The sequence below is a fragment of the Strix uralensis genome, chromosome 15 (genome assembly GCF_047716275.1).
Source record: "Strix uralensis isolate ZFMK-TIS-50842 chromosome 15, bStrUra1, whole genome shotgun sequence".
In the NCBI taxonomy this organism is placed as follows: Eukaryota; Metazoa; Chordata; class Aves; order Strigiformes; family Strigidae; genus Strix; species Strix uralensis.
This window is the reverse complement of record NC_133986.1, coordinates 20,051,448-20,078,434: the sequence shown is the minus strand read 5'-3', so window position 1 is coordinate 20,078,434 and position 26,987 is coordinate 20,051,448. Positions and strand designations below refer to the sequence as shown.

The 26,987-nt window shown below is 40.4% G+C and overlaps 1 protein-coding gene across 7 annotated transcripts in view; it reads left to right on the top strand.

The window, feature by feature from the left end:
* Positions 1–26,987, top strand: part of TSPAN4 (tetraspanin 4) — a 501,360-nt gene that overhangs the window by 390,345 nt on the left and 84,028 nt on the right. For all 7 annotated transcript variants that reach the window (XR_012631035.1, XR_012631034.1, XM_074885334.1 and 4 more), the window contains one exon: positions 5,472–5,546. Coding sequence is in view for 5 of the 7 variants with exons in the window: in XM_074885334.1 (XP_074741435.1) it covers positions 5,472–5,546 (75 nt within the window). In the remaining 2 variants the exon portion in view is untranslated. The remainder of the gene's footprint in view (positions 1–5,471; positions 5,547–26,987) is intronic.

Genomic DNA, 26,987 nt, shown 5'->3' with positions numbered 1-26,987 from the left:
ATGTGTTTGACTTCATATTGTCTCTGTCAGAAGAGAAGCTAACTGTCCCCCTTGCAGACAGATTAACAGTGTAGGTACATACTACATGAGGGAACATGGCACAGGCTGACTGTTGAAGTTATTTGTCCAGTTTCTTAGGTAGGTTATGCTAATTTGTAGGCTGTTTTGTCTAAACAAATTATTTGCTAAGCCATGAACATTAAAACTGTTTTGGAATGTGTCACTATTCCAAAGAGGCTGCTGGCATTTGGGTCTTTCTGCTACTGTGTTGCTGTTTCTTTTGCAAGAAACTTCTGTCTCCTGTCATTAGCTGAGAGGAGGGTCTGGCACGCTGAGATCTTATTGTCTCCTTCCGAGACAGACTCCCATCAGCCTAAAAGCATTAATTACTTCAGGGATCAGTCTAAACAAAGCATTCTTGATTTTGCCATCAGTTATATCGTGTTTGGTCTCATAGCAAAATGTTAGGAGACTAACAAGACAATCACAGGTTGGTTTTCATTGTGCTCGGTCACTTTTTGTCTTTGGGAAACTGAGAAGATCAGCTACTCCTGACATGGAGATATGGGTGGTTTGAGCAACATGATAGAACTATTGAGAAGGTTTGGGAAGGAGAGGCAGTGGGGAAGCAAAAGACCCAATCCTGTGTATTAGTGTGTGATGCTCAGTTATCATGCAGAGAAGCAAGTCTCTGTAACATCTGAGAGACCAGAGAATCTTGTTTGGGAAGAAAATATAATTAACTTGTTGCTCTGTGCCTTTGTGAGCTGTGATAGAGATGTGCTTTATATGATGTACATGGGGAACAGTTCTTGATTCTCCTACTGATATTAAGAGGGTGGATGAAGGGAACCAGGACTAATGGATCAGAAGCCTAGTACAGCTCCAATGGGGATGGAGCTGCAAGTTGAGACCTCTTCTCTAATAGATTTTTCGCTCTCTGACATCAGGAGAGTGGTGCGTAGCTATGAGGTAGGCATGATAGCAGTTGCATACTTTCTTTTCTTTACTCCTTTAATGGGAACCTGTGGGAAAGTCATGGGCTTTGTAGAATATGAAGGTAACAGCTGAGAAACTGGCCTTAATTTTCTTAAGGGTTGGAAATCAACAGTGGTAGCTAGACAGAAAGGCGTGGCCTTACCTTCCTTCTCATCAAAACTTCTGTGGGGTTATTTCAGGTGTAATTTATGAAAAGCTGTGCAGTAGGTACCTCTCCAGTGAACCTCTACTCGGTTGCATCCCACTATTTGACAAGTAGTGTGGTAAAGCATCTCTCTGTACAAGGTCAGATTAATCTTTTTTTTACGGAGTTTTACATGAATGCTTTGCGTTGGGATTGTTGTTTCTCCATGCATAAATCTTTATTATACCAATAGCCTGCAGCCCCAGTGAACCAAAGCAAAACTCATTTTTATTCTTCTCAGTATTTATCACCACAGTGGGAGAACTCATTTGAAAAGGAGCTGTGAGAGTTTCCAGCAGGCGTGGTGGGGATTTAGGTGCTGTGAGCCTTCAGTGGGCTTATGCTTCTCCCTTCTAAATTTGAATGGGATATGCCAAGCTGGTTCTGGCCATAGATGGGGCATCACTCCCTTTGGGATGAAACTGAGGATGGAACTGAAAGTGAACTTTTGTTGGAAAGTGCTATGGGAATAGAGGAGCAGGTTGTCCATGCATCCATGCATGCGCTTTACTCTGGTGGTCAGAAGATGTGCTGAAGTGTGCAGGCTATGCTTTACAGCCAGCTTGGTCTGAAGCTTGATTTTTACTTTCTGACAGGTTTGTTTGGGTTCAGGTAGGGTTCGTTCTTAGAGGGGGATGATAAATGTACTGACATGTAAGTGCATGTAGCTTTTACCAGGTGGTGAATTTGAACCCTCCACCTTGAGGTTGACCTCACCTAATTTACCTTTGCAATAAAACATACAGTGCATGTTTCTACTGTGCACACAGTGGGATTACTAATATGTGTTAGTTACGTGTGATAGAATGGTGTACTTTTTGTCAATGACTGCAAATAGTAAGAAAGATAAAACTAGAGATTTTATTTGAAAACAAAAATATTTTCCTATGGAGAAAAAGCATAATCCTACTTATCTAGGTTTGGACTTCCTGAACAGTATACATTAATTTTGGCTCACTGTATGACTTCCAAAATCTGCAGTGCATGAAACCAAATTCCCACCAGTAATAGCTTGGAGGAACGTCTGAGCCTGTGTAGGGAAGGACTTAGACATGGTTCATAACCATCACTGAGAGGACTTTTATTCTGAGATTTCCTAAATTTTGAGTGCTTGACTTCACAATTTTAGCATCTTTTATGATGGCAACATCATACCTATTTCTCTAGTATGAACTGAAGAAGGCAGGATCACCATCATGGTCTCGCTAGAAGATCCACCCCAGCGCCTTCTGCTACTGGTCTCAGTGGCACAGCAGGCAACAGGAGCTGCCTGCTCCAGTCCTAAGCTGGGGGTTTTAGCAGAGTTGTGTGACTTGGTGTTGCAGGGGAAAACACTCTCAAGTCATGAAATGTAACTTATTTTATTGCAAATTGTGATAAACTTTTAATTACTGATTCTGGTATTGAGAAATAATCATACTTACATGCTTGAGAAAACACCTCAACTTCCCTCCAGACACCTTTCCTCTGCCCTTACCAGTCTTCAGTCCATTCCCCACACGTTATCCTCAGTCGTGGGGGTCGGTGCAGCATGCTTTCCTTTTTTTGCCACTCTGTTTCTTGCTCTTGTTTTTCCACGGCTCCAGCACGGGATTCTCCCCAGGCTGCCACCTCCCAAGGGCGTAGCTCCTCCTGGGTTTCCATGTGCATCCCCTGCCGCTGCGCAGGTCTTGCCTTTTTCTCTGGTGTCCCCTGCCCCAATCGGCTGCTGCCAGTAGGTCCAGTTTCTCTAAAACGGGTAGCCAGATTGTATCTTAAACCAAACCATTACCCATCTGCTCTTAAATACGTTCTTCCTCAGGCTCTCCTTTCTCCTGCAGTCCTTCCCTGGCTTCATTTGTACTGTCTCCATGCTGGTGAGTGCAGAGAAGGGAGGAAAAGGTTTCTTGAGAGCACAGGAAAAACAAGTCCCTGAATTTTACTCCGGCTCCTGGCCGTACCCGCTGTTCCAGGTCATGTCCTGTGAAGTGGGACTGGAAGCCATCGGCTCTGAGGGGACACCAGAAGGGCATTGCAGGCGCGTGTGGGCACCACAGGAGTGGGGAGGATGCTCTGTGGGATGGTTTGTGAGTCGTCTGGTCACACATGAGCTGCGGGAAGGATGCGAGTAGGCTTTTTGTGGTTGTAGACTTTGAAGGTTTTAGCTGCTGAACCCTCGTATCTCTACTGGATGTGTGAAATGCAGGTTTTTTTAAGGCTAATAATTTTCCCACAAAAATCCGCTCGTAGTTGGGTAAGACAAAAGGCATGTGCCTGAAATGGAGCCACATTTTGTTTCAGGTCCTTGCTCTAAACACTGGCGTGTGAGAGGATTTCAAATTAAGCCACCAGAAATTTAACCTGGGTGAAATAACATACTTTGCCCTGCTTCATTCTTAGAAGTAATTGAAGTGTTGTTTTTGAAGTTCTGCGAAAAGCTTTCATCCTTTAGACGGAAACAAGCTCAGAATATATAAGCATAGACAATTAAGGTTTGGCTAAATTATAAGCTGATGAAATTGGGGTCCTGTGGTAGGAAGTGCTGATCACTGTTTATAATGGGTATGAGTCCTTTCTTTGTTCTAGAAATTGCTTAATGTAATCCAGGGAGACTGTGGTGTTCGCATGCACGTTTTGGTAAAGCCATGCTTTATGGATGAGCAAAAAAGTACCCCACAGCCAAATAAAATATAGCAAAGTGTCTGTGCATCTTTGAAAAGAGTGATAGATATCCTTTGTCCTGTTTCAATTAATGCTGTGCAGCAGGCTAAAATCATAAATGTAAAAAATAAGCAAGCTGCACCAAGGCTGGTTTGCAAAGCCATACAGAAGGTCAGCGTTGGATGGTAATGATATGGAAATCAGCTTGGATCACAAGCATGAATGAGTTCTGTGATTCAAAACTGGGCAGTAATAGGATCCAGTATTAGGGTCAGGCAGGTGTGAAGATACTAGTGATGAAGATTTGAAAACAAATTTTAATTTAAGACTCACAGGGCAAAATGCAATGAGTTCTGTAGACAGTGTAATTGTACTAGTGGAGAAAGGTATTTTCCCCTTCTTGACCTTTTGCCCTCCATTCAATCACAGAAATCCATGGGTTCAAAGGTTTGATTTTGACTTACCAAGCAGTGAAGAAGCTCTGATAAGGCTTTGTAGCTATTAAACTTTCATAGGTTTGCAGCCCTGTGGTTGAAGCTAAAGAGATGGTAACTGTTTTTTTTCTCCTGGGGATGGGATTTCAATTAAGTCAGTGTTGCTCCATATTAGAATTTCAGCCTTGCAGGCTGCTAAGTGTATGGAGTTTGTGTTATAGGGAGCAGGACCTTTGCCTGAGCCTAAAAAGTTTCCAAAATTACTCTCTCTCCTTGGGAGATCTTTGCAAAACTCAGTCTCATTTAGTGGCCTTGTTCTAAAGTCCGTGCAACCGCTGTGTGGACGCTACTGCAGATCTGCGCTGCAGACCCATCCAGCATCTTAACAAAAAGCAGGGGATATGATTTTTCAGAAGTGTTTGGCATTGCCAGCAGTTCCTCTCGCTGAAGTCAATCAGAACTGAGGGCTTTAGAGACTCTACCTGAAATCCCCGTGTTAAAAAATTTTTATCCGCTCCTTTGAGCTTTTGACTACTGGATTTTAGATAGTTCCATGGCTTATGAGGAGAAGAAGAGATGGACCGGCTTTGCTTTGATGTCTTCAGTATAAATCACCCCTTTCAGCTGAAACCCATGGGTCATTTGTGTAGCTACCTGAAATTGCTCGTAAAGCTAATTTGGTATAGAAGCTTTTTGGTGTGCCTCTCGCTTCTACGATTTCCCTTGTAAGGAGCTATGACTTTGTGGTTTATGGGACCAGGCTACCTTCTCTTGCAATGGGAAGTCTAAGCTGTGGACTTCGCTGATATCATGTTAATTGGAAAGATCTGATGGGGAAAAAAATTAAAGAAAACCTAGCCTGGGAAGAATCCTCAAGGGTTACAGTCAAATAGAGCACTGGCCTACTGGGGGGACAGATCTCTGTGGGGTTTTACACTGTTCTACTGAAATCAGTGGTATCAATGAGCTGTACGTATGCCCAGATACTGTTGTGTTTCCCGACTAGTCCTTTACCTGCTGTTTCAGCTGCTGCATGTCGCGTGCCTTCTGTTCTGCTGTAACACAGCAGCTTTGCATCTTGCTGCCTGTATGACTCCCACTTCCCATTCTGCATGATCTGCTGAATGTACTTATTGCGCATCCAGAAAAGGCTGAAATAGATGTTGATGGGTTTTGCTTCTTGTTTTTTCCCCTGTCCCTTTTTCTCTTGACAGTTTTTTATCATGCTGTTAATTATATTTCTGTTGGAGCTCACTGTTGTGATTCTGTTCTTCGTCTACAGCGACAAGGTAAGTCAGATTCTTCAATTTTCTTTCCCCTTCAGCAAATTTTTATGCCCCTTTTCCCTATAAATAAATCATGAAGTACTTGGCTTGGTATGCATATCATGCTTCTGTCTTCCTTGAGACACCCCTCTCAGAAGGAGCTCTCTCAGAATGCATAAACAGCCTTGCAGGACTGGGCTCTCTTGCTTGCTCATGTGTACAACTCAAGGTCACAGATACTGCCAAGTACATCTGCCATTTAAAAAAAAAAAAAAACAAACCAAAACAAAACACAAACCAAACACTAAAAACAATAAAAGCTAAGAAGCCAACGAGCCTTACTGGGAAGATGTAGAAAGAGACACCCATCAGAATGAATAGGATTTTTAAAAAATATGTTTACAATTTAAAAGCCACATTAATGTTGTTACAAAGAAGGTGTCCTTAGCACAGGCAAGGGCACACAATTCTTTTTTTCCAAGTTGCTCCTTGTAGCACATGTGTACTTAGGTTCTAGTGGAAAGCCAAGGTAAATGTATAAAAGTTTAATAAAGAAAGCTTTTGTTTGTTACTTCAGATTTTACTTATGTTTGACCTTTGTTCCTGTGCTTACTTGGTATTTCTGTTGTAAGGACAAGATTGCCTATCTGAATTATCTTTATCCTTAAAATAATTTTTCTTTTAAAAAAATCTTATATGAATAAACCCAAACCAAGGGCACAGTTGTGTGTAACCTGCCTATTCAATCAAAATTGTCAAAGTCTCTTAAAACTGAAGACTAAGGGAGCTTGAAAATCACAAGGTAGGTGGCAAAATTTTGCCATGAATTAACAGTCATCAGGTAAATGACCAATAAACAGCTTATTCTGGAATGGAAGGACAAAATAGCAAAAAATAAATACAAATTAAAAATAACTACACAAAATATCAAAATGAAGATTAACTGTACACCTAGGTATTTATATTCAGTATGTTTAGCAATAACCTGGATGAGGAGTGGATGTCAACATTACTTTCTAGAAAGGCTCTGAATTAATTAATGAACACTGTCAGTGATTGTCAGGTGCACTTCTGAAGGACTGAAAAGAGCTAGGTTGCCGGATGGCATGCTGTAGCTGGAACATGGAATTAACTTGCAAGGTAATTAAAGTAGAAGGGGCAATTTAAAATTACTTGTATGCATTATTGGATTCTGAATTACTTGTAAACTCTTGGGAGAAGGATCTACACGTCATACATGACAGCTTAATAAAGACATCTACTTAACATGCAATGGGCCTCCAAAACCCAGATACAACACTTGGCTATATTTAGAAAGGGAATCAGTTAGAAAATATTATCATTTCATTGTATAAATTGATGGACTTGCCTCACTGTGAATTTAATACTGAGTTTTGGTTGCAGAACTGATTAGACGTGTTAGGTGCAAGAGACCAATCATGAAGAGGGATTATGGAGACTACCCTGATTCAGTTTGGGGAAGGAAAAAGATCCTCTGCTTAAGAGATTTTAAGAGAAATGATAGCAGTTTCTAAAACAATGACATACTAAGGACCTGTCATAAACACAGAAGTAGTACTTGAAAATATTAAGGAGTAAGTTTATAAGATAAATGTTTCTTATGCTCCACATCATCATCTTGTAGCATTCCCTGTTGCTGGCTGTTGTTGAAGCTGATAGTTCGATAAATGCGTGGGTATGAAGGAAAGAAAAAAACCCATGAAACATTTTTATTCATAAAGAAATCAGTGCTGTTATGTTGACAAGTGTGTCACAGAGAATGTTGGCCCTCACTCTTCAGAAGTAAAAGTAGTGAAAAAGGGTCAGGAAGGATTCTCTCCCTCCTTCAGCCTGTTGGCTTGCAGTGGTTTTTATTTGTTCTTAATAAAGAGATCCAGAAGTTTAGCTTTCCTCTGAGTCGCACACTGAAGGTTGATGCAGGAGGTGTACACTGCAGCTGTCTGTAAGATCAAAACAGAGTCTCAAATACGGGCTCTAATTCAAGTGCAGTTTGACTGAGTTAAGAAATTGCTGTAGTCTGTGTATTGCGAATGATCAAATTTGAGGCTTTTAATGTTGCTGTATGACTTTAAATCCATGGTCTTATACTGAGGAAATCTATAGTTTGTGTTACAGTCCTGCCTACAGAATAAATAAAACAGCAGCAACCTAAAACTAGTATTTTCATACAGTGTACTTAGAATTTGTGTGCTGGCTTTCCGGATGTGAAGAACAGTATTGCCACGTGTGTTGGTATGGGAAAGTAGCTAACCCGGAGAGGTCCACCACAGTAGTTCAGTTAATGCAGTTCCTTGGACAATTACTGAAGGAACAATCTACACTGACACTTGCACATCAGAAGAAAGTAACACTAATTTTGTGTGCAAAAGCAGAAAAGGACCCTGCAGATTAAGACTTTGAGGGCTCCTGTATCATTCATATATATATATATATATATATAAATATATAAAAAATTAGAAGCTTTTTCAAGTACCTGGTAGCCCTCTGTCAATTAGTAGTGCTGCATGATCATGTAAAATTCTTCCCAGGATAAAATGGGGGCCAGTCTTTATTTTCTGATTCCGGCTTGAGAAGAGGTGGAATAATGGATTCCCTTGCAGTTTTCATTTACTCCTGCTTTGTCAAGTGGAAAGACTTTGGAGTGGATACTTCACCCCTTGCTACAAAGCTTAACCAATGCTCTCCTCTCTCCATGAAGCAGGGTGGTGTTTACCCTGTTTAGGCAGAGAGTCAGGAGCTGAGACTTGCCCAAGATTCTGAGCTGATTCTAAAGTTAGAGCTCTTGCTGTTTTGGCTGATGGCAAGAGATCTGAGAGACTGAGCTGTGCCGACAGCGAGGCTGGGTATTGCAGCTGACTTAATAGCACTTGTCCAGTGAACGATGTCCATTTTATTCCTTCTGCTGTTTATTCCTTTTGCTGTGGAAGAGTGTGCAGTGGTGGGGGTGGACAGGACAGGCTGCTGGGACTCGAGGCAGCCTAGACTGACCCGTTCTCATTCATCAGCTTGGGAGAAGCCCAAAAATTGCCTCTGCCTCTCGTTCTACTGAGCTTTTAAGTAGCCAACTTGCTCCCATGCCCTCGAATGTCATCTTCCCTTTTCTTGAGGGAGAAATGTTTGCCTTGATCTGATGAGATAAATGCTGCCCTGGACTTTGCAACTCTTTCTCTGAACTGGCTATGCGGTCTGATGTTGTAAAGAAAGAGGGGCTTGGAGAAAGCTCAGGAATACACTATGTAGGAAGGAAAAGGGGTAATGCCTTGCTTCTTGGAGCTGCACTGTGGATCTCTTTGGCAGTGCCTGAGCTCACGCTTTGTTCACTATTCCTCCACCTGGTTACATTGCAAAATATGAATCCCTTGAGTTCTGCAGAAGTGAAATGTGGGCACTGTGGGAATAGGATGAGGAAATGCATTCCTACGGGATGATTGTCAGGAAGAATACATAGCACTTTTATTTTGTCCTGGCTGTTCCCAGAGCAGCAGTGACTGGTTCATAGGCTGTCTTCAGCTCAAAGTGGGCACCTGAGGGACTTGAGACCTACTGGTGTTTGTGCATGTTCATATGCAAGTTCCTAAAGTGTAGCTTTTTTTTTTTTCTTTGAGGGCAGAAATATCAGCCCAAGAGATGTGGGTATTGAATGGAGTTTGTGTGATTATGAGAACTAGGACAGGTTGATATCACTCCAAGAGCACTATTTTTTCAGGCTGTTTGTGCCCCCGTTTGAAGCAGTCCAAACTCCAGTGACATAGCTAGAGTCATGTGAATGGTTATGTGAATGGCCACCCATCTATAGCTTGAATATTCTCTCTAATATGTTTTATTTTGATTCCATTAATACAGAGCAGCAGTTGACATTTTTATAAGTTGATCATTTCTATGTGAGGCTCTATATGTATTTATAAGACTCCATGGAGTACTGATAGGGTTAACCTTAATTTTATTGTGATAAAGAGAAAGCAACAGGGCCCAATCCTGTCAGAGGCTGGACACTCCTTATATTTCTCAACACCAGATTGGACCCTGTTAGAATATAAACTATGATAATAAAATGCATAGTCTTGTACCAGTTCTAACTTGTATAATCCTTCTAGTTTTAGCATCTGTATTTATTTTTACTGTGATGATTCTCCTGGAGGCACAGGAAAAAAAAATCCGTATTTACTTTTTTGCAGCTGTAATACATGGTTTTTTTTCAGTAGGTTTGTTTGTTCAGTTGTCTGCATTTTTTTTCTGATTTATGAGCAGAGCTATGGTGCTGCTATTTAATGCCCACAAATGGAAGAACATAACTAAACCACCATAATGTGCTTTTTTTTCTTTTCTTTTTGAAATGTTAAACTGAGTAACATAAGCCATTTTAAGGAACAAAAGCACTGAAGGATCACTGACTATGATATTTGATTATGGGAGCAGTTACTGCTATTGGCAACTCAAAGTTAAGACCAGAATTTTCAATAAAGATTAAGGCCATTAACTCACTTGGGGTCCTTGTGAAAATTACAGCCTAAATTCCATGCCTGCTTAGCTGTGTTGAAAATGGCCCACAGAATGGTAGAGGATTGAAAAATAATGGCTACTTCTGTTTTTCATGAGATGTGTGAAAATGCTCTTGTTTTTCGTGTCGCAGTAAATTGTAATGAGTTCCTCTATAGCTTTTACTGCTAGCTTATAAAAAATATGGTGTGTAGATTGATGCATTTCTTGCTTTGTTTCTCTAAACATTTTATAAATTATTATATTTCCTGATTGGTATTTTGCCTGGTCCCGTACAGGTTAGAAACAGCAGACTGGAATGTAGTGGGTATGATTTCAAGTATAGCTCAGTCCTCACGACCTCTTTCACATTTGGCTTTAAAGACAAAGTGGAAAGACTGAATCTTATCCAGCTTTTGTGCTTATGAGCAGTTACTCATAGAAATGATCTGATGCTGCTGAGCCACTCGCCAGTATGAGGAAGGGGTTCACAATCAAACTGAAGAAATTATTCATACAGAAAGTTTAGTTCAAACCTACTGCAGAAAGTTGTTCTTGTTGAGCTTCTGTCCAGAGCCCTTAAAAGTTTTCCATGTTTGTCTTTGACAGAGCTTTGGCAGAGCAGGATGTCTGTTCAGGTAACAAAATGCCCGTGTTCCTAGTCAGCCTAGCACACAGGGCTGTCCGAGGTGCACACACAGGTGTTAATCTTTTTGAAAATGAAGAAATGGAGGCTAAAGTGAAAGGGACAAGGTCTTCCAAATTATATACAGTTTACAGATGGTCTTAAATTATAGGAAAACAACAGGCTTTGGAATGTCCTGCAGTACTGACAGGGTGGTCGCTCGGCACCCCTCTTCAGTCAGACAGCCTGCCTCTTCTACCAGTGTGGCTCTGTCAGCATGTGACTTTGCCTACACCATCCCATTGTCATATGTTGGAAAACTTCTTACTGTTGAAACCTTTGAGTGGTGGTAGAAATACTGGGTCCCTGTATCCTCCTTTGCCCCACTGAACATAGCTGTTCCTGCTGCTGGGCAGGGCTGGCAGAATTTCAGACAATAATCTGGGCGGGTAGTATGTGCGTCTGTGGGCGTGCAGAAGGCTTCCAAGAGGACGAGGCCATTTTCAACTCTCTGTGGTATTTCTGTGGGGATGTGCTGCACTAACATAACGTGCTTCAGAGTGTACAAGGCCTGGTATGTGTATGCAATGGTTTCTGAGCAGCCTGTGCGTTAACGCTTTAATTTTCAGTTAGGGTTCCATTGGTTTTGTTTTTTAAAAGAGCTCTCCACACGTCAAGCAGTTCCTGGCATGTAGCATCTCTCTGGCAGTGTCCTGGAGTTAGGGCTTTACAAAAGTGCTGACATAGCTAAAAGCTATTTCTCAGATAAACAGGAGTAGCATTGCAGGTGTATGTGGAGGAATCTATAGATCGTCTCCTGGACTGCAACGCACTGCAATTGCTGCTCTGTGAGGCTGATGTGTTAGCTCTGGTCAAGTATTTTATTTCTCTAATGAAAAATGCAAATGTTATATAAATGGTGATATAAAATAAGAAAAGACAGAAGTGTCTCTGTGGTTTATTTTACTTGGTAATAAGCTTAATTTTAAATAGTTTATTAGCATTTCAGTACTGGTGTCACACAATAGGGAGTTGCAGAATTTTCATCAAAAGAATTTAATTATAACCAATTCGTTTTGGCTTATTTTCAGCAAAGCATTCAGGCATAGGTTTAAATCTGTTCCTATTCAGCAGATAACTTAAGTCCATGCTTAAATCCATGTGACTGACTTAATCATATACTGAAGTCTTGTCAAAGTTGATATGCACCTTTTGTGTCTTTCCTTTAAAAGAAATACTGCTAGGGAAATGCTAATGACTGAAAAAACATGGAGACTGTAAAGATGCATCACATCTTTCACTCCATGGGGAATTCAGTGAAAAATAATGAATGTTTGCTTTAAAGCATTATTGGTTATCTTTTCCATTTGTTCTGAACAGCTTTCCATTTAGTATCTTGAACTCCAACACATCACTTTAACCTTTTTTTTAGGCAAGGAGGAGGTGAGAGGGATGGAATTTATTTGCCTGTGTGGCTGAAAAAAGCAAACGCACCAAAGGAAATCCCGATAGTTTCACTAATTCATTTGTCAAAGGAGGATTTCATTGAAAGTACACCTCCAAAATGCTATTAACAGGCTTGTTGAAGGGTAGCATGGTATTGATGAAAAGAATTAAGTGCATGCTCAGAAATAGGTGTTATTTAGGAATGATAACAGCAGATAAAATGCATTAGGGCTCCCCATTGAGAATTCTTGATCAATGGTTGATCAAGGCCTAATTGATTCCTTGAATAAAGTGTTATCAGGGGAATGGGTGCACAGAAAGGAAAATCAAACTTTCCTAAATTAAGCTCCATGCCTAACACAAATACTCTTTTGTAAAGATTAGATAATGCAGTAGCCTGTCAGCTCTTTATGCCGCGTGTCTTCCTATTTTGGCTGAGTTCAGAAATGAAGATGAATGTAGGTGTCTCATCCTAGTCAGTATGGATTTTTGTTCATATTGCAATGAGTACAGTATTTTTTAAATTGTCCTACTCCTCAATTTGGAATAGTGCTTTTTCTCGAGAGAAATCCAGTTCCAACCTCTAACCTGGCTGAGTGGGAGATTAATTCCCATCTGTATAGATGAATCAAACACAGCTGCTGCTGCCATTATGCCTGGCTTAAAGCCAGTCAGATCTATCTTTTATTTCCTGACATCACTAAAGTCATGTGAGGGTCTCCTGATGAATATTTGGCAATGTATCAGTTAGCCTACAACAGAAGGAGATGTATCCGGGCTTCCTTCATGCTGGTTTGTAATCCCTGATTAGAGGTTAACTCATAACCTCAGGACCACGTTAGAGTATATCTTTGTTGTGGGAGCACTCTTATGATGATTTGTTTCCTTGCCTGTGTCTCAAGTTTCAGGTTTTGTAGTAGTAAACAAAATATTCATAGTGCAGGTCTTCAGCCAGGCTCTCCAAAGGAAAACTCTAGAATACAGTGATGGTGGTTATTAAACACATTGTCCAGGCATCTCAAAGCATGTTACAAGTGGTGAGTAGTTCAGCCCTGCTTTTGCTGACTGGGAGAAGTGATGTTGAAGGCAAAATGCTGAAGGTTCAGCGTCTCCTGGGAAATACTTAGTGCTCTCATGTCTGAATGAATGTAACGGGACCTTGCCGTTGCAGAGGGCAAGTTTTGACGTGACTCATCTGTGGTCAAATAAGAAGCCATTTCAGTATCTAGGTGGATGAGGAGCTGAATGCACGCTGGCATTCGGTGCTGACAGAGCTCAGTGAACAGCACTAGTTTCCATACACCTACCTGATCAGCACTAGTTTTAGCTGGTAACTGACCCCCAGTTTTGCATCTGTTCTAACTGCTGGTACACAGTTTGTACAATTCTATTTGCAAAAGGGAAGAATAGCAGAAAGAGAAAAGGATGTTTTAGAAAGGTGATAAAATACATAATTAAGGCAGTTTTAGATATTTAAATACAGGCAACATCAAATGCAGAGGAATGACTGAGGTAGTATATTGAAACAGACAGCACATTTTTTATTCATTCTACAAACATTTTTGATGTGTCACAATGTATTTCAGACAACATTAGAAAATGACAGTAAACTAAGTGTTTAACACTTTTTACATACACGGAAAGGGAAGGGAAGATGACTTTTTGTGTTATCAGACCGTAAGCAGGCCAATAGCATACAGTCCTTGTCTCGGATTTGTCAGCCGCGATTGAAGAACAATGCGGTGGGTAGACCACTTTATTAGGTATAATTTGCAGCCTAAGTTCCTTCAACCCCTTCTTTTTATTTTCCTCAGCAATGGGATGTATACACAGAATGACTCCTAGTTGAAACAAAAAAAGACAAGATCTGTCGATCAGCAGCTCTAAACCATTCCTGGTTCTGGGTTCTCTTAGGGTGGAGCGTGTTGACTTTAAGGCCAAAAATCCTGTTCATGTGCTTTATATTACCCAATCTCCATGATACCTACAAGGCATCCACTGCACAGCATAACTTCTCATTGGAAATATTGCTGCACTGCAAGAGGGTGTTGTCTTTCCGGCTGTTAATTGTGGGTTTGAATCCTTGCTGTGAAGTTCAGGCGTAGGAAGGAGGTACAGCAAGTGTTCTAGACACCAGCCACTGTACCTTTGGAATTATATCCCCAAACTTACAAAACCAACATAATCAATGGTTGTTACCAATCAATGGTGATGTTTTACTGTCTGTGCCAGTAAAATAGCAATCAGGTATATCTGTAATCATCTTTAATATGGACTAATTATCTTTAATCATTTGGAATCTTCGACTCCCTGAATCTTTTTACAAATGAGCACCAAAATCAGTGGTTGACTTGACAATAGGAAATGACTGAGCTGGAAGAGAGAGAAGTAGATTTTGTGTAAAGGGATATAACTTAACAGGAAGCAGAAACAGAACTTTATTTTACAGTTTCTGAGGATGCACATTTCCTACTTGATGCTTTCAATGCCTCTGATAATTTGGGTGATGGTAGTATAACACAATTTTGCTACAGTGTCCTGGCATTAGCAGTGAATGAGGTATGTATGAATGTTGTTTTAACCATGGTGTAATCTTAATTCACTTTGTTGTGCTGCAGTTGTTTTATGTACCCTTTAAATTGCAGGGGAGACCTGCTTGAGAACAGAATTCTTGTATAGGTTCAGTTCTCTCTTGCTGAAACCCCTTCATCTACTTCCACTCCCTCTCCTGCTACTAATTGTCTTTGATACAATTTCTTAATGAGTTTTTTCAGCAATAGATTATTGAATTATTATACAGCAATACATGTTTTGATTTTCTTGCTTGCTCCATTTTGCACTTTACTGCCATAAGCCAAGGATATTGTTGCTCTGCCAGACGTTTTTGCCATCTGCACCTTGCCACTCTGAACCACAGGAAAGCAGAACAATACATGTCATCATCTTTAGCTGTGCTCATGTTGCCTCTGTTGACAAAGTCCTAACCTCAGCATTTAGGAGACCTTTTCAGAAGTCGCCCTGAAGGGCATATTGAAGTGCAAACTGAATTGCATGTTAAAAATTGGTAAATTATGTAAATGAAGCAAAATGAAAAAGATTCAAAAGATCATTTGAAGATATTTAAGAAAACAACTAAAAAGTCTTTCTCTAGAGAATAATGAAAGTGGAAAGTCATGAGGCACGTAAGAGAAAAACATTTTGATTCAAAACCAGATGTTTGTTAGATTTATCACACAAGACATTTGGTTTTCTTTTGAAAGTTCAGGACCAAAGGAGCTGCAATAAGATTTGAATTAATCAAAATTGTTGAAGGGATATTTAAAAGGTCTGAAGAGAATCACATTACTGTCTATACAACATGCACTCACAAGAAAATATCCTGCAGATTTCTTTCAGGTCCACCTTTTTCTCGGTGAATAGGGAATGCGTTGTAGTTGGCAGAAAAGCAGCTGAATATATTCAAACAAAGAGAAGCAATGGGTTTTTCAAGGTCAGGTGGCTTGGGGAAAAAAATACATCTATTTTCTTTTGGGGAATATGAAGAAAGCAGGAAGAGAATGTGTTGTATACCTTGAAGTGTGTTGAGATCGGACTGGTATTTAAGTAAATGTCAGTGGAGTGCCCTTGCTGCTGCCACCACCGCTGGTGGCCATTCAGTGGCCAGGTGTGGCTTCCCATAGCTGGGTGTTCTCAGTGGACACCTGGTTCATGCTGTCTTTGACACTGATTTACCTACAAATGGCAGGGGCAGCTCTTTCATAATGGCTGTTGTTATCGCAGAAGAGCACTGAGCAATGAGGACTGCTTTTCTGATTGCCTACCATAGGTTTTCTTTCTTTCAACTCTATTCATGTAGATGTCAGTTTTCATGTAAGAGCATCGGTGAGAGACGATCAGCTGAGTAAGACTAGGACACTGGAATGGCTCTCTGCTGCTGGATATCACAGTTTTGCCATATCCATTTTAAGCCATTTAGGGGTTTAGTTACAGGTGTAAGCAGGGAATGAACACACAAGTTACCACTTTCTATGTGGTAAAATCCTAGCCCCAGTGAAGTCAGTGAGAGCTGTGTGTTGTCTTCCATGAAGCCAAGATATTATCCTTAATTTTAAGATTTTTGAAATCTCCTTCCCACTTCCCCACATGGTGATCTAAATAATGTTCACTTAAGTGTGTGAGATGGTGTATTACAGTGAGATTCCACTGCATGGCAACTGCAATAATTGGGCAGTTTTGTTCTCTAGCATAATGTCTTAAACTCGCAAAGCACAATGTCTGGGATGCTGCTGCCTGCTAAGAAATTGGTTGAACATTGGCTACAGAAAAATCACACATTTCCAAGATAAATGAAATTAATGAAATCTACATTCCTGTGGATATTTGTTTCGTAATCTCTGCTGCTTCACCATCCATGTTCTCAATGACTGTCCGGCATCCTCGCTGTGGTACAGAATTGCAGACTTGTTTAGGTTAGAAGGGACCTCTTTGAGGTCAGGTAGTACAACCCCCTCTTCAAGCAGGAACAGCTGGAGCAGGCTGCCCAGGACTGTGTCCAGTTGGGTTTTGAGTATCTCCACAGATGGAGTCTCCACAATCTCCCTGGGCAACCTGTTGCACTGTTTGACCACTCTCACAGTAAAAAAGTGTTTTCTTGTGTTCAGAATGAATGTCCTGCTTTTTAATTTGTGCCCATTGCCTCTTGTGATCTCAGTGGGCACTACTGAGAAGAGTCTGACTACCTCTTCTTCATTCCTTCCCATCAGTTATTTATACACATTGATAAGAGTCCCTCTGAATCTTCTCTTCTCCAATGCTGAGCAGTCCCATCTCTTTCAGCCTCCCCTTGTATGAAAGATGCTCCAGTGAAATCATCTTTATAGCCCTGTGCATGGCTCGCCCCAGTATGTCCATTTCTTCCTTGTACTGGGGAGCCCAGAACTGGACATAGATATGGCCTCACCAGTGCTGAGTAGAGAGGAAGAATCACATCCTATGACAACGTCGCAGTGCTTCTCCTAGTGCAGTCCAGGATGCTGTTGGCCTTCTTTGCTACAAGAGTGCATTTCTGGCTTATGGTCCACCAAGACCCCAAGGTCTTTCTCTGCAGAGCTACGGGTGTCGAAAGCCATACTAAAGGCAAGGTAAACAACATCCACTGCTCTCTGCTCATCCACAGAGGTAGTTACCCTGTTGTGGAAATTGTTAGTTAAGCATGATTTCCCCTCCGTTCTGACTACTCTCAATCTTACTCTTGTCCTTCAAGTGTTTGGAAATGCTTTCCAGGATTAGTTGCTCCATCACCTTCCCAAGGATTGAGGTGAGAATGACAGGTCTGTAGTTCCTGGAACTTCCTTATAGCCCATGTTGAAGATAGGAGTGGTATTTGTTCTCTTCCAACATTCATGAACTTCTTACCATCCTCTAGTGGGACAGAGAGTCCTCTCTTGTCTTGTATGGTATTGACATTTCTTGTCCAGTACTTCCAACCAGTGCACTGGCAAAAAAGCAGCCCAAGTGCTGACTGGCAGGGCACTATATATTCTGGAGCAGACAAAATGCGTATCTGTTACATTCCCATTTCAGCCTTTTTTTTTTCTTATTCTGGGTACTAATTTTGGGTATCTGCTGCAGCTAGTCACCAATTTTCACAAAAATTATGGAAATTGAGCATGTCAGAAATCTGTGTGTCTACCAACCATTTGACTTCATTTTTTTGCTTCAGAATTATTTGTTGAAGGTATATAATGGCAAGAATTTTCCAATGACAAAATGCTGCCACTGGTGAATTCCATAGTTTTGCAGCGATTAAACAAAAGGAGGATATTTGAGTGAAAGGTGAATATGCGAGTTAAAGCTTTTTCTCAGTGATACTTATTGGAATGAGTGCTTTTCCAATTAGCCTTTCACTGTCATTTGTTTGAAATTACTTTTTCTGAATACTTACTTTGAATTTCTGGAATGTGCTTGATATCAAACTGCTAAGAGGGCGGCAGGGAGAGACCTTATTCCACGTTGAGCTGAACTTTTTGAGGCTTTAATACGTCCCTTTTCCACATGCCTCATTTATTAGATTTTGTGATTGGGTATGGTTATATTTTTGTATTCATCCCATAAGGATCAGCTAGTGCTATGTATGGTAAAATGGAGAACCTGACTTTTTGCTTCCACATCTTTGGTGGGGCCATGCAGATTCAACAGGAGTCAGATTCTAGATTCCTCAGGCTCCTTGCTCCTGATCCAGGGGTAGCTCCGAGCACTCCCCTTAGACACCACAGAACCATCCACATTACTGTGTAGCTCTTTGAGGAGATTTGATCAGGTTCTGAGATGCAAAACTACTCTCCTGCTTGATCTAGGAAATACAAAGGCACTTTTCTGATCTAAAGGCCTTCTTCCACCCATTCCAGACATGTTTTGAGCAATGTTCTGCTGGAGTAGCTGGCCATTTGGAATAGACCTGTTTGCTGTATGCCTGAAAGAGCTATAGGCTTCTCTGGGAGGCTGGAGTGACACTCATGGCATGTCCTGGTGTGAATTTGCCTGTGTGTGGTCCCTGCTATGTCCTGTTTAGCAGATAGGTGCTAACAGCCAGGTTTAGAGACGGACAAATGAACCCTTTCCATGTGCCCTTATGAAACAATTTCAATGCAAATAAGCAACATGCCATTTCAAATCACTGTTTCACAGACTGTGTGTGGTTTTTTTCTGGTCCCAGTAGGATGTTGTGCAGAGTTATAGCCTGTAAGGGTCACTCGGTAAGTCCTTATCTATTCCACAGCTTTTATGTTTAAAGTTGATACATCTCATTAATCTCCTTTTTTTCTGAAATAGCATATTAAATTCAAGGATTCCAATATCACTCTTACTCAAGATTTTTTCCATGTGAAACTTTCTAGAGGAGATTAATTTATGAGAGAACGGTTAAGGAGTCAGATTCTATATAGATTTTTGTGAAAAGTGACACGTTTGGGGACTGAGAAACAAAGCTGATGAGGGCGTAAAATGCACTACTTGAAGCGTGTTTCTTCAGTCACACAATTATTCTCTTTCTCCTCAAAGACTGTTTGCTTCATTCAGCTTACCATCATGAATCCAGAATTTAAATAGCATGAATTAAGAGGATCAAGTTTCTGATCTCTGAAAGCTTGCAATACCCTGGTTACTCTAACCTTCCAAGAGAAGAGGACATTGAGATGTCCCCATGTCAATTCTGACTTGCCGATCACTTCACCTTCTGTCCTTGAAACAATTATCCGGTGGGAATTTTAGGTTACACGCAGACAACTTGTGTTCTGATTGAACAGAGTTAAGGGGAGTTAAGTAGCCAAGAATTTGACACTTATTATAGAGGTTGTTCTTATGCAACTTCTAAGTGTTCTTTTAAGTGGTGGTGGTGGAACCTGATAAAGAGAAAAATTAATGCTAAAGGAAAATGAGATTTAACAGACAGTTACATCCTGCATAACAAAAATGTGTTTTTAAGCCGAGAGTGATTTGGGTGTCTCTCCCTTGTTGACCCACTTTGAGATAATTTCCCTAAATTATTTAAATTAAATTATTTGAATTTTTTAGGCTTGAATTTTGACACTTCATGAAAATTAGACCACTTAAGTGGGGTGTCCTGAATCCCCTCTCATGTCTGCAAGTCACCTCAGAGGTAGAGTGACACTGAAGAGCAGTACAGTGGTGGGACATGGTTCACTGCACTGCCTACTACAGCAACACACTTTACAAGGGAAGAATAAATTTTGTGTTCTGTGACCACAGTGCTGAGCCTCTTGTGTTCCCTTTGGAATGTGGTTGTGCATGGAGGGTAAAGATGCATTTGTATGAACAAGGATATAGGTTTGGATCTCTTCCTTTGGTTTATCAGGAACTAGAAGCTCACCTGGTCCTCCAGTTCAACCTGAAATGGAAGAATAAATTAAGTCTTTTATCTCAGCAGACTTTTATAAAAGTGAGTGGGGAATGAAAGATGAATTGCATTTTGTAAAGTAGGAAATTAAATTGTCCTTCCACCTTCTAACTCAAAAATCCAGGAAAAGTCAGGAAATATTTCTCACTTTCTGGGTGTACCAATATCGGTCCCCAGGTCTGGGCTGTCTCGGAACATACAGGAAGGGCTTTAGGATTTGGTAAGGGTGGCTGGGTTGGTCCTTTCCTGCATATAAAGCTAGTTCTTGTAAGAAGCATGTACGGCACCTGAAAGAGAATTTGTTAATTTGCAACAAGAGAAGAAACAAATAGCTTGATTCCCATAGCGCTCTGTGGCTTCACCTCACCCACAGGGTCTTCCTTGGTGACCCTCATCAGGGACAAGTTCCCTTTTCTGACTTCTGCTGTCAGCGGCTCTGGGCAGCAGGATTAGGTGGGGGGAAAGCAAAGGTTTTATGCTGCTGCTTTTTTCTTACGGAGCACAGGCTGCTTCACCTTCCCACGTCACGCCTGGATTGAAGATTGGGGTTGCTGATGAAGGGACTGAGTGAGGGGCTATACTTTTGCCCAGAGATTAATATGAATATGATTGGTCCCCAAGCTGGGAGTAATGTTTATTACTAAACATTATGCAAATTGTGGCAGAAATGGCTGTTCAGGAGTCTCCTGGCAGCATTTGTTCTCTGGCTGTCCCTCTAGCCTAAGGAATGCAGTCCAACGGCACAAGTAATTTAATGTGATTAAAAGCTAGCCCCCAGTGAAAGGAGTGATGAGGGAGATTCTTTACTTATTCCTCATGAGTCCTGAGAAGGCTTGCTCATGAATCCTGTAACCTTGGCAGCAAGAGAACCTCCTTTTGCTTTGCTATCTACAAGGAAATGAATTACACAAGCATAGAAATTCATGAACGCTGAATACTGCAATTAATTTTGTTAAAGTCTCTTTATATATTTAGTTTGGGAAGAGGAAGGAAGGAGAAGCTTATCACCAACTATGAGTCTGAAGCCACAAATCTTGCACAGCTTTCACTTTGAGATAAAAATGAATCTATAAGGAATCCAAAACCCCTTTGTTTATTTTATATATTGTAAGAATGAGAAATGATGAAGGCAGTAATATAAAGTAGTGTTAACATCACAATCCCTGTAGTGAATTGATTAACATGGAGAAAACACATTAATAGCTTTTTTATTACTAGTCTGAAAACTTTATAATGGCATTTATTAGAACAGAACTGAAATGTGAATGGCAGAACTTTACCAATCTCAGCTCATACGTGGTGGCCTAAACACTGTCTGAAAATCTTTTTTTTTGAAAAAGAGTCCAGACTTTGAACCTTGCCAGTTTTTCCCATTTAATCTTTCATTTGTACATATTAAGCGGGCAAACATATTGCAGAGGGTGTAAAGTTGGATGTAAAGCTGGATGTATTGGATGTGCAAATTTTCTCTCTTTATGGACAAAACAGGTGCATGTAAATGTTTCATCAGCACACCCATTAAGTTCCCAGTGGTAAATTTAGCCACAAGCATTCAAGAGGTGCTTACTTTGCATTTAATTTAGATCTAAAAAAAGTAGCAGGTTTATTTAAAATGCATTACGTACAGCTTATTTACTATTCTTATTCTCATATATTCTTATTCATTATGTATATGTAAAAAAAAAAAAGTCACAGAAATACCCATACACCTCAAAGTGAGGAGGGTAGTTGTTCTAAAATACGGTAAAATCTGGCTTAGCAACCAGCCAGTCATTTCAGGAACTCTGCGTGAATTTAGAAATAACCTCACAGAACTCAGAGAGCTTCTCCCAGACAGAGCAACCTCTTTATCCTCTCTTTTTATGTTGCACCAAATATTCCTAATTTTTCATGCTGCTGCATAGGGCTAGCACTGTAGGAAGCTGTGGTTCTTTTTCATCTTTCTTTTTCTTATCCTTTCTTCTGGGCTGTGTCAGTCAACTTGCAGATTGCAGCATGCTCACATCTGATTGCAGTGGAGGTTTCTTTGCCACTACCTACAGACCTTACAGTGTTAACTCTTGCTGTGGCACAACCTCATTCTGCCATAGGATAGGAAGATGCAGGGACTTCTGCTTGTGCATGGCCCACCTATCCATGACAACATGCTTTGCACCACTTTAGGAGTTGGGTTTGCTTTGGGAGTTGCATGGCAGTCACTTAATATGTGAAATGTACTTTTTATCACATCTGTTCAAAATGGGTGGCCAGAAATCATAATTGCTAGACTAGGGGAATGATGGTGTGATAAATAAAGTACAGTAAATAAAAGTGCTATCTTGAATATAAAAAGAAATATATTCCTGTCTGGCAAGTTGCACTGAAGGGAGATGGCTATAAAGCATGAAGGAAATTTTTCTTGGTAGGATCAGATATATACAGGCCTCTGTTAATATAACGGGCCTCTGAGACGTGTACTTGAATGCTGTTTGTTTGAAAACTATCTACTTGGTAAAGTTTGGACTAACTGTATACTAAATCCTTAAATATCAATCACAACGTAATCATCTTTCTACTGTTTCAACATGTCCTCAGTCAGAATCATGGGATTCAGCATGGTGAGGGATTAAATTGGTAACAAATATCTGGGCTTCTCTGTTGTATTTTACTTGTTTTGGCATGCTTTTGTTAACTCCATTCGCTTTCAGAGGATGGAGTTCTACTGTGCTCCATCCTTACAATATCGCTGTAAAAAAGAAGAAAACAGAAAACTTGTTACTTACACTTGTTATTGAGTTTAGCTTGTATCTTCTTACCCAAGTTTTAGCTGATAATTTTAACAACAACTCTTCTTAAATTGCCTGTTAGGGGGTGGCGGGAAAGAAAACCTAATTTTTTCCCATCTCATTTCTTTTCCTGACAAAATGTTTTTTTGTGGCAGAAGGGAGCACATTTTTCCACCCTCATCCCTTCCTATCTTGTTTCATCACAAGTCACACTCCATTAGTGTCCTAATGTTTCTATCAATAAATGATGGATTTGCCAATGGTGATTTAAGTTTAAAATTACTTGCGGAAACTTAATGAAGCCTGCAAATCATGAATTAGATTTCAAAGAAATTGTCTCTGACAGTTAAAAACTATAGGGCCAAAGTAATTTCAAGGGTGGCATTTTTTCCCCTCCATAAATTATGTATCAGGTCAAAACAGAGGTGGTTTTGCAGGAATTATTATTATTTTTTAAAGCAAGTCGCAATTTGTCTCTTGCTGCAGTCGCTTTCTCTTATTGGTGTGTAGAGGGGTGGGTGACATGCTCCTGCTGAAAAAAATTCACCTCTGCTGCAACTTGCTGTTGTGAGCACCGGTGTCCTTCTGTTCTGTATCTTCCATTGGTTTGAACAATGGTTTCTAATCCCCCTTCCCAGTCTTGTGCCCTCATTACTAGACTGCTCAAACTGCTTGTCTGCTATGGACAGAAATGATACCCCGAGGCTCTCAGCCGTTGTGTTTCTAAACGGGGTTATATTTTTATAACCCTGAGTGTTCTTTGCAGGTTTAAACTGTCCCTTTTGGCAACCACTTTGCCTGGGTAGGAGAAGACGCCTGATGCTGGTTTGCAGTTTCATGAGGAAGAGAATCCCTTTACTCAAAAGTGCACATGGGGAATTTGCTGTTGCTTGGAGCATATTCATTTAGTTAATTAGATTTGTGGAAGATAATGAGAAGTTTCCTGTCCTAAATTCAGAATATTTAATGTAATTTGGAAATGGCTGTAAATCTTTCTAACCAGAAGAACCGCAGTTATCCCATTGATTCTCTTCTGTCTTTCTTCTCGCCCAAATCCAAGGAGATAAATAGTCAACCCCCCCACCCCCCCAAAAGCACTGGTGACTGCTGCTTCTTATGCTTTAATAATTGTGCCTATAAACTTTATTTAGATTTGGTGTTTTTCTCTGAGCTGTGTGGTAACAGAGTGGGAGTCGGCACGTTTCTGAATGCTATCAGTCTCCCATTTGGGGATGGGAGCTATAATTTTACAAACTTAAGCTAAAAAGCTTTCTAGTACAGCTAAGAAACAAACAGGAGTGGTATATATTCTTTAGATGTGGCATAAATAGATAATACGAATTCTTCTCTCTGTTAATTTTGTTTGCGTTGAACCTGCAAATTAACCCTTTTTTCATCAAACTTCTGGTGCATCTTTTCCATTATTAACATTTACATTGGTTGTTTCAGAAATTGTGGATTTTTTAAGCCCTCACATAGTTTTAGTGAAACAGTCATCCACTGAATACCCAACTTTCACAGTTTTCCACTGTTTTTTTCTAATTTGTTAAATGATGGGTGGTTTTTTTCCCCCATGTGTCTGCATAAGCTGTCTTGGTGGGAGGAAATTCAGCCCTGGCTGGTTAGTCTAAGTATTTCTGTTGTCTTGTTTATGTTGTAGAGAGAGGTGAGTGCAATGGGTTTAGTAATTGAAACTTGTTTCAGCCCTCTCAGTTAGGGATGCCAGGACTCATTTACTCCATGTATGCTGGGTGTCATTTTTTATCTGCAAAGCTGCTTTATGCAAAAGCTGAATATCCATTGCTTTTGATTTGCATGGTTTCAACTCTGTTTCCAAGATTAGATGGTCTGTGGCACATTTATCTATCAACAAATTGTTTGTCTACGTGATGAGACATTCCCTGTTGCAAGATGGATACTGTTCTTTGTAGCTCAGCCTCCAGCTTTCAGCACTTGTGAATCTTGACTGAATGCTTCTCTTACAGACTTCTGTGTGGATTTGGCTGTAAGGTCAGTTGTTACCACTAATTTGAGGTTAGCAAAGAAATCATTACTGCTCAGTGAAGTCTGTTCACGGGGATGTAGTTGCAGTTTCAGAAAGATTGGAATCCAGCCCCTGTCTCAAGACTTTCTGAAGTGCTGTTGTGGTCCTCATCATTTCAGCTGTGCAAATCTCAGTGGTGCTAATGAGCTTCGAAAGACCCTTGTCTGTGTCGACAGCAGAGAGCACCGTCACGTTTCTCCTCCAGTGGAGAATTTTGCACTTGCATGCTTGCATGTGGTGGTCACAGAACCAGTTTCTCAAAGCCTTTCATCCTTCAGGTACGCTCTGACTCCTATGGTATTTATGCCCCAGATTCTGTCTTGGTGATTTCTGAGTTTTTCCTCCTGTCAGAGTTGTTGCCACCTTGCTCTTTTGACACGACACGGTTTGAGAGTTGTAGCTTTTTTTTTCCACTGTTAATATGCTGCAGCACTTCCAGTGACTCTGACTGTGTTTCACTGTTGTTAGTTCTCTTGATGACTTCCAAATCTTCCAAAATCTGGAGATACGGACTCTGACCACTGACCTGAGCAGCACTCAAAAGAGTATTTAATGTATGTATGTCCCAAAGCAATACTAGATTGGATAAGGTCTTCTGAAATTACATAGTCAACATATTTTCTGTGTTAATTAGAAAGGTAAGTGGAGCCACTGGCTTTTCTTTTTGCTCTAGTTGTCTTCACAATGCGATGGCAAAAATTTCAGCAACACTATCTCAAGAAGTTTAGTAGTAGGGAAAAAACCCTGATACTGTAACTTTCTTTTCTGTTTTGGAAAAGATATCACAGATAAAGAGACTCTGAGCATTTTTTATTATTGCATTTTCCAGCAGTCAAACCCCAGAAAGGTGAAAGTTGGCATAGCAAAGACTTCCCAACAGACCATGTTGCATGGTGAAGCAGTTCTTGTGTGACCACTGGAGAGGTCACTGGAGAGGACCACTGACTTCTGCTGGCCACAGGGGGACACAGCTGAGAGGATGTGGTCACTGTCTCTTGTAAAAGTGGTCATGCTTTGTAGAAAAATGAGATTTAAATAGGATCTGATAGGGGAAAAAAATATCACAGGTGTATCGTAAGGAGGAAATGGTATTTAGTAGTTATTCTAAGTGCCTTTTGATGCTCAGGTGAAGGCACTGTATAGCCAGTACTGGTTATTTTGTTAGATTCTCAACTAGTATGAATAGTCTAAATAGCTGTGGCATCTGTTAAATATTCATATCATCAGCCCATGGAGCTATGCCAGAGCTTTACCAGAGTTGAGAAGCTGCCAGCGTTCAGTGTGTGAAGTCATGCAAGATAACATCGGTGGTGAGGCAGAATGACAAATACAACACTTTCTTCTTACTAAGTTGGGAGGGGGGTTGCCTTTTGCTTTTTAATATTTTCAGACTTCTAGCATAAACCATGAGGCCTCAACATTTTATAATAAACCCTTTTCTAATAAAAGCCAAAATTCTCAGCTATAGCTACTGGATTCAGTAGCTGCAGTATTACACAAACCCCCATGCAAGTACTACGTGACTTCTCAAAGAATCCAGAAAGCTGGCAATTTTGGTAAAAGTGCAAGGTTGCTCCTTTGGATTCATGTGACCCACGTGCAGACTAATCCCAGCCTGTAATTTCTTTAATGCTGTTGGTTTAGCTTGGGCTTTTTTTGTTACCTACAGATTTTTTAAAAAGCATTCTCTTTGACTCTTTGCTATTTAATATTTAGGTTGTGCAGTTTGTCATTCTGACCAAATAGTTTTGGATTCCCCTGACAGAATGAAGAAAATGTATTAAAGGAAAATGATCAATGGTGAATAATGAATAAACAGGAGAACAAGTAGTCTCAGAGAGATTTTCATTCTTATTAAAACTGCCTTTTCCAGCATTTATAAACATTGTTATGAACTCACAGCCTTTCAGCACCTCAAAAAAACTTCATAAGGCACCAAAAAAATGCACTTTGCACTTCTGTGTGTATACATTTTATTTTCACTATAGAAACAGTTGTGGGCCTTCACTGTTGTTTTTAGGCCTCGAGGATCATGTAAGAAAAATTGTGATCCCAGCTCCAAACATCTTTGAATCCCAGAGGAGATTTATTGCTATCGATCCAGGTCTATCTATATTAAGTTTTGAAATAAGTATGAAAGCATGTCACAGTCACATCTGAGTGAATGTGAGCT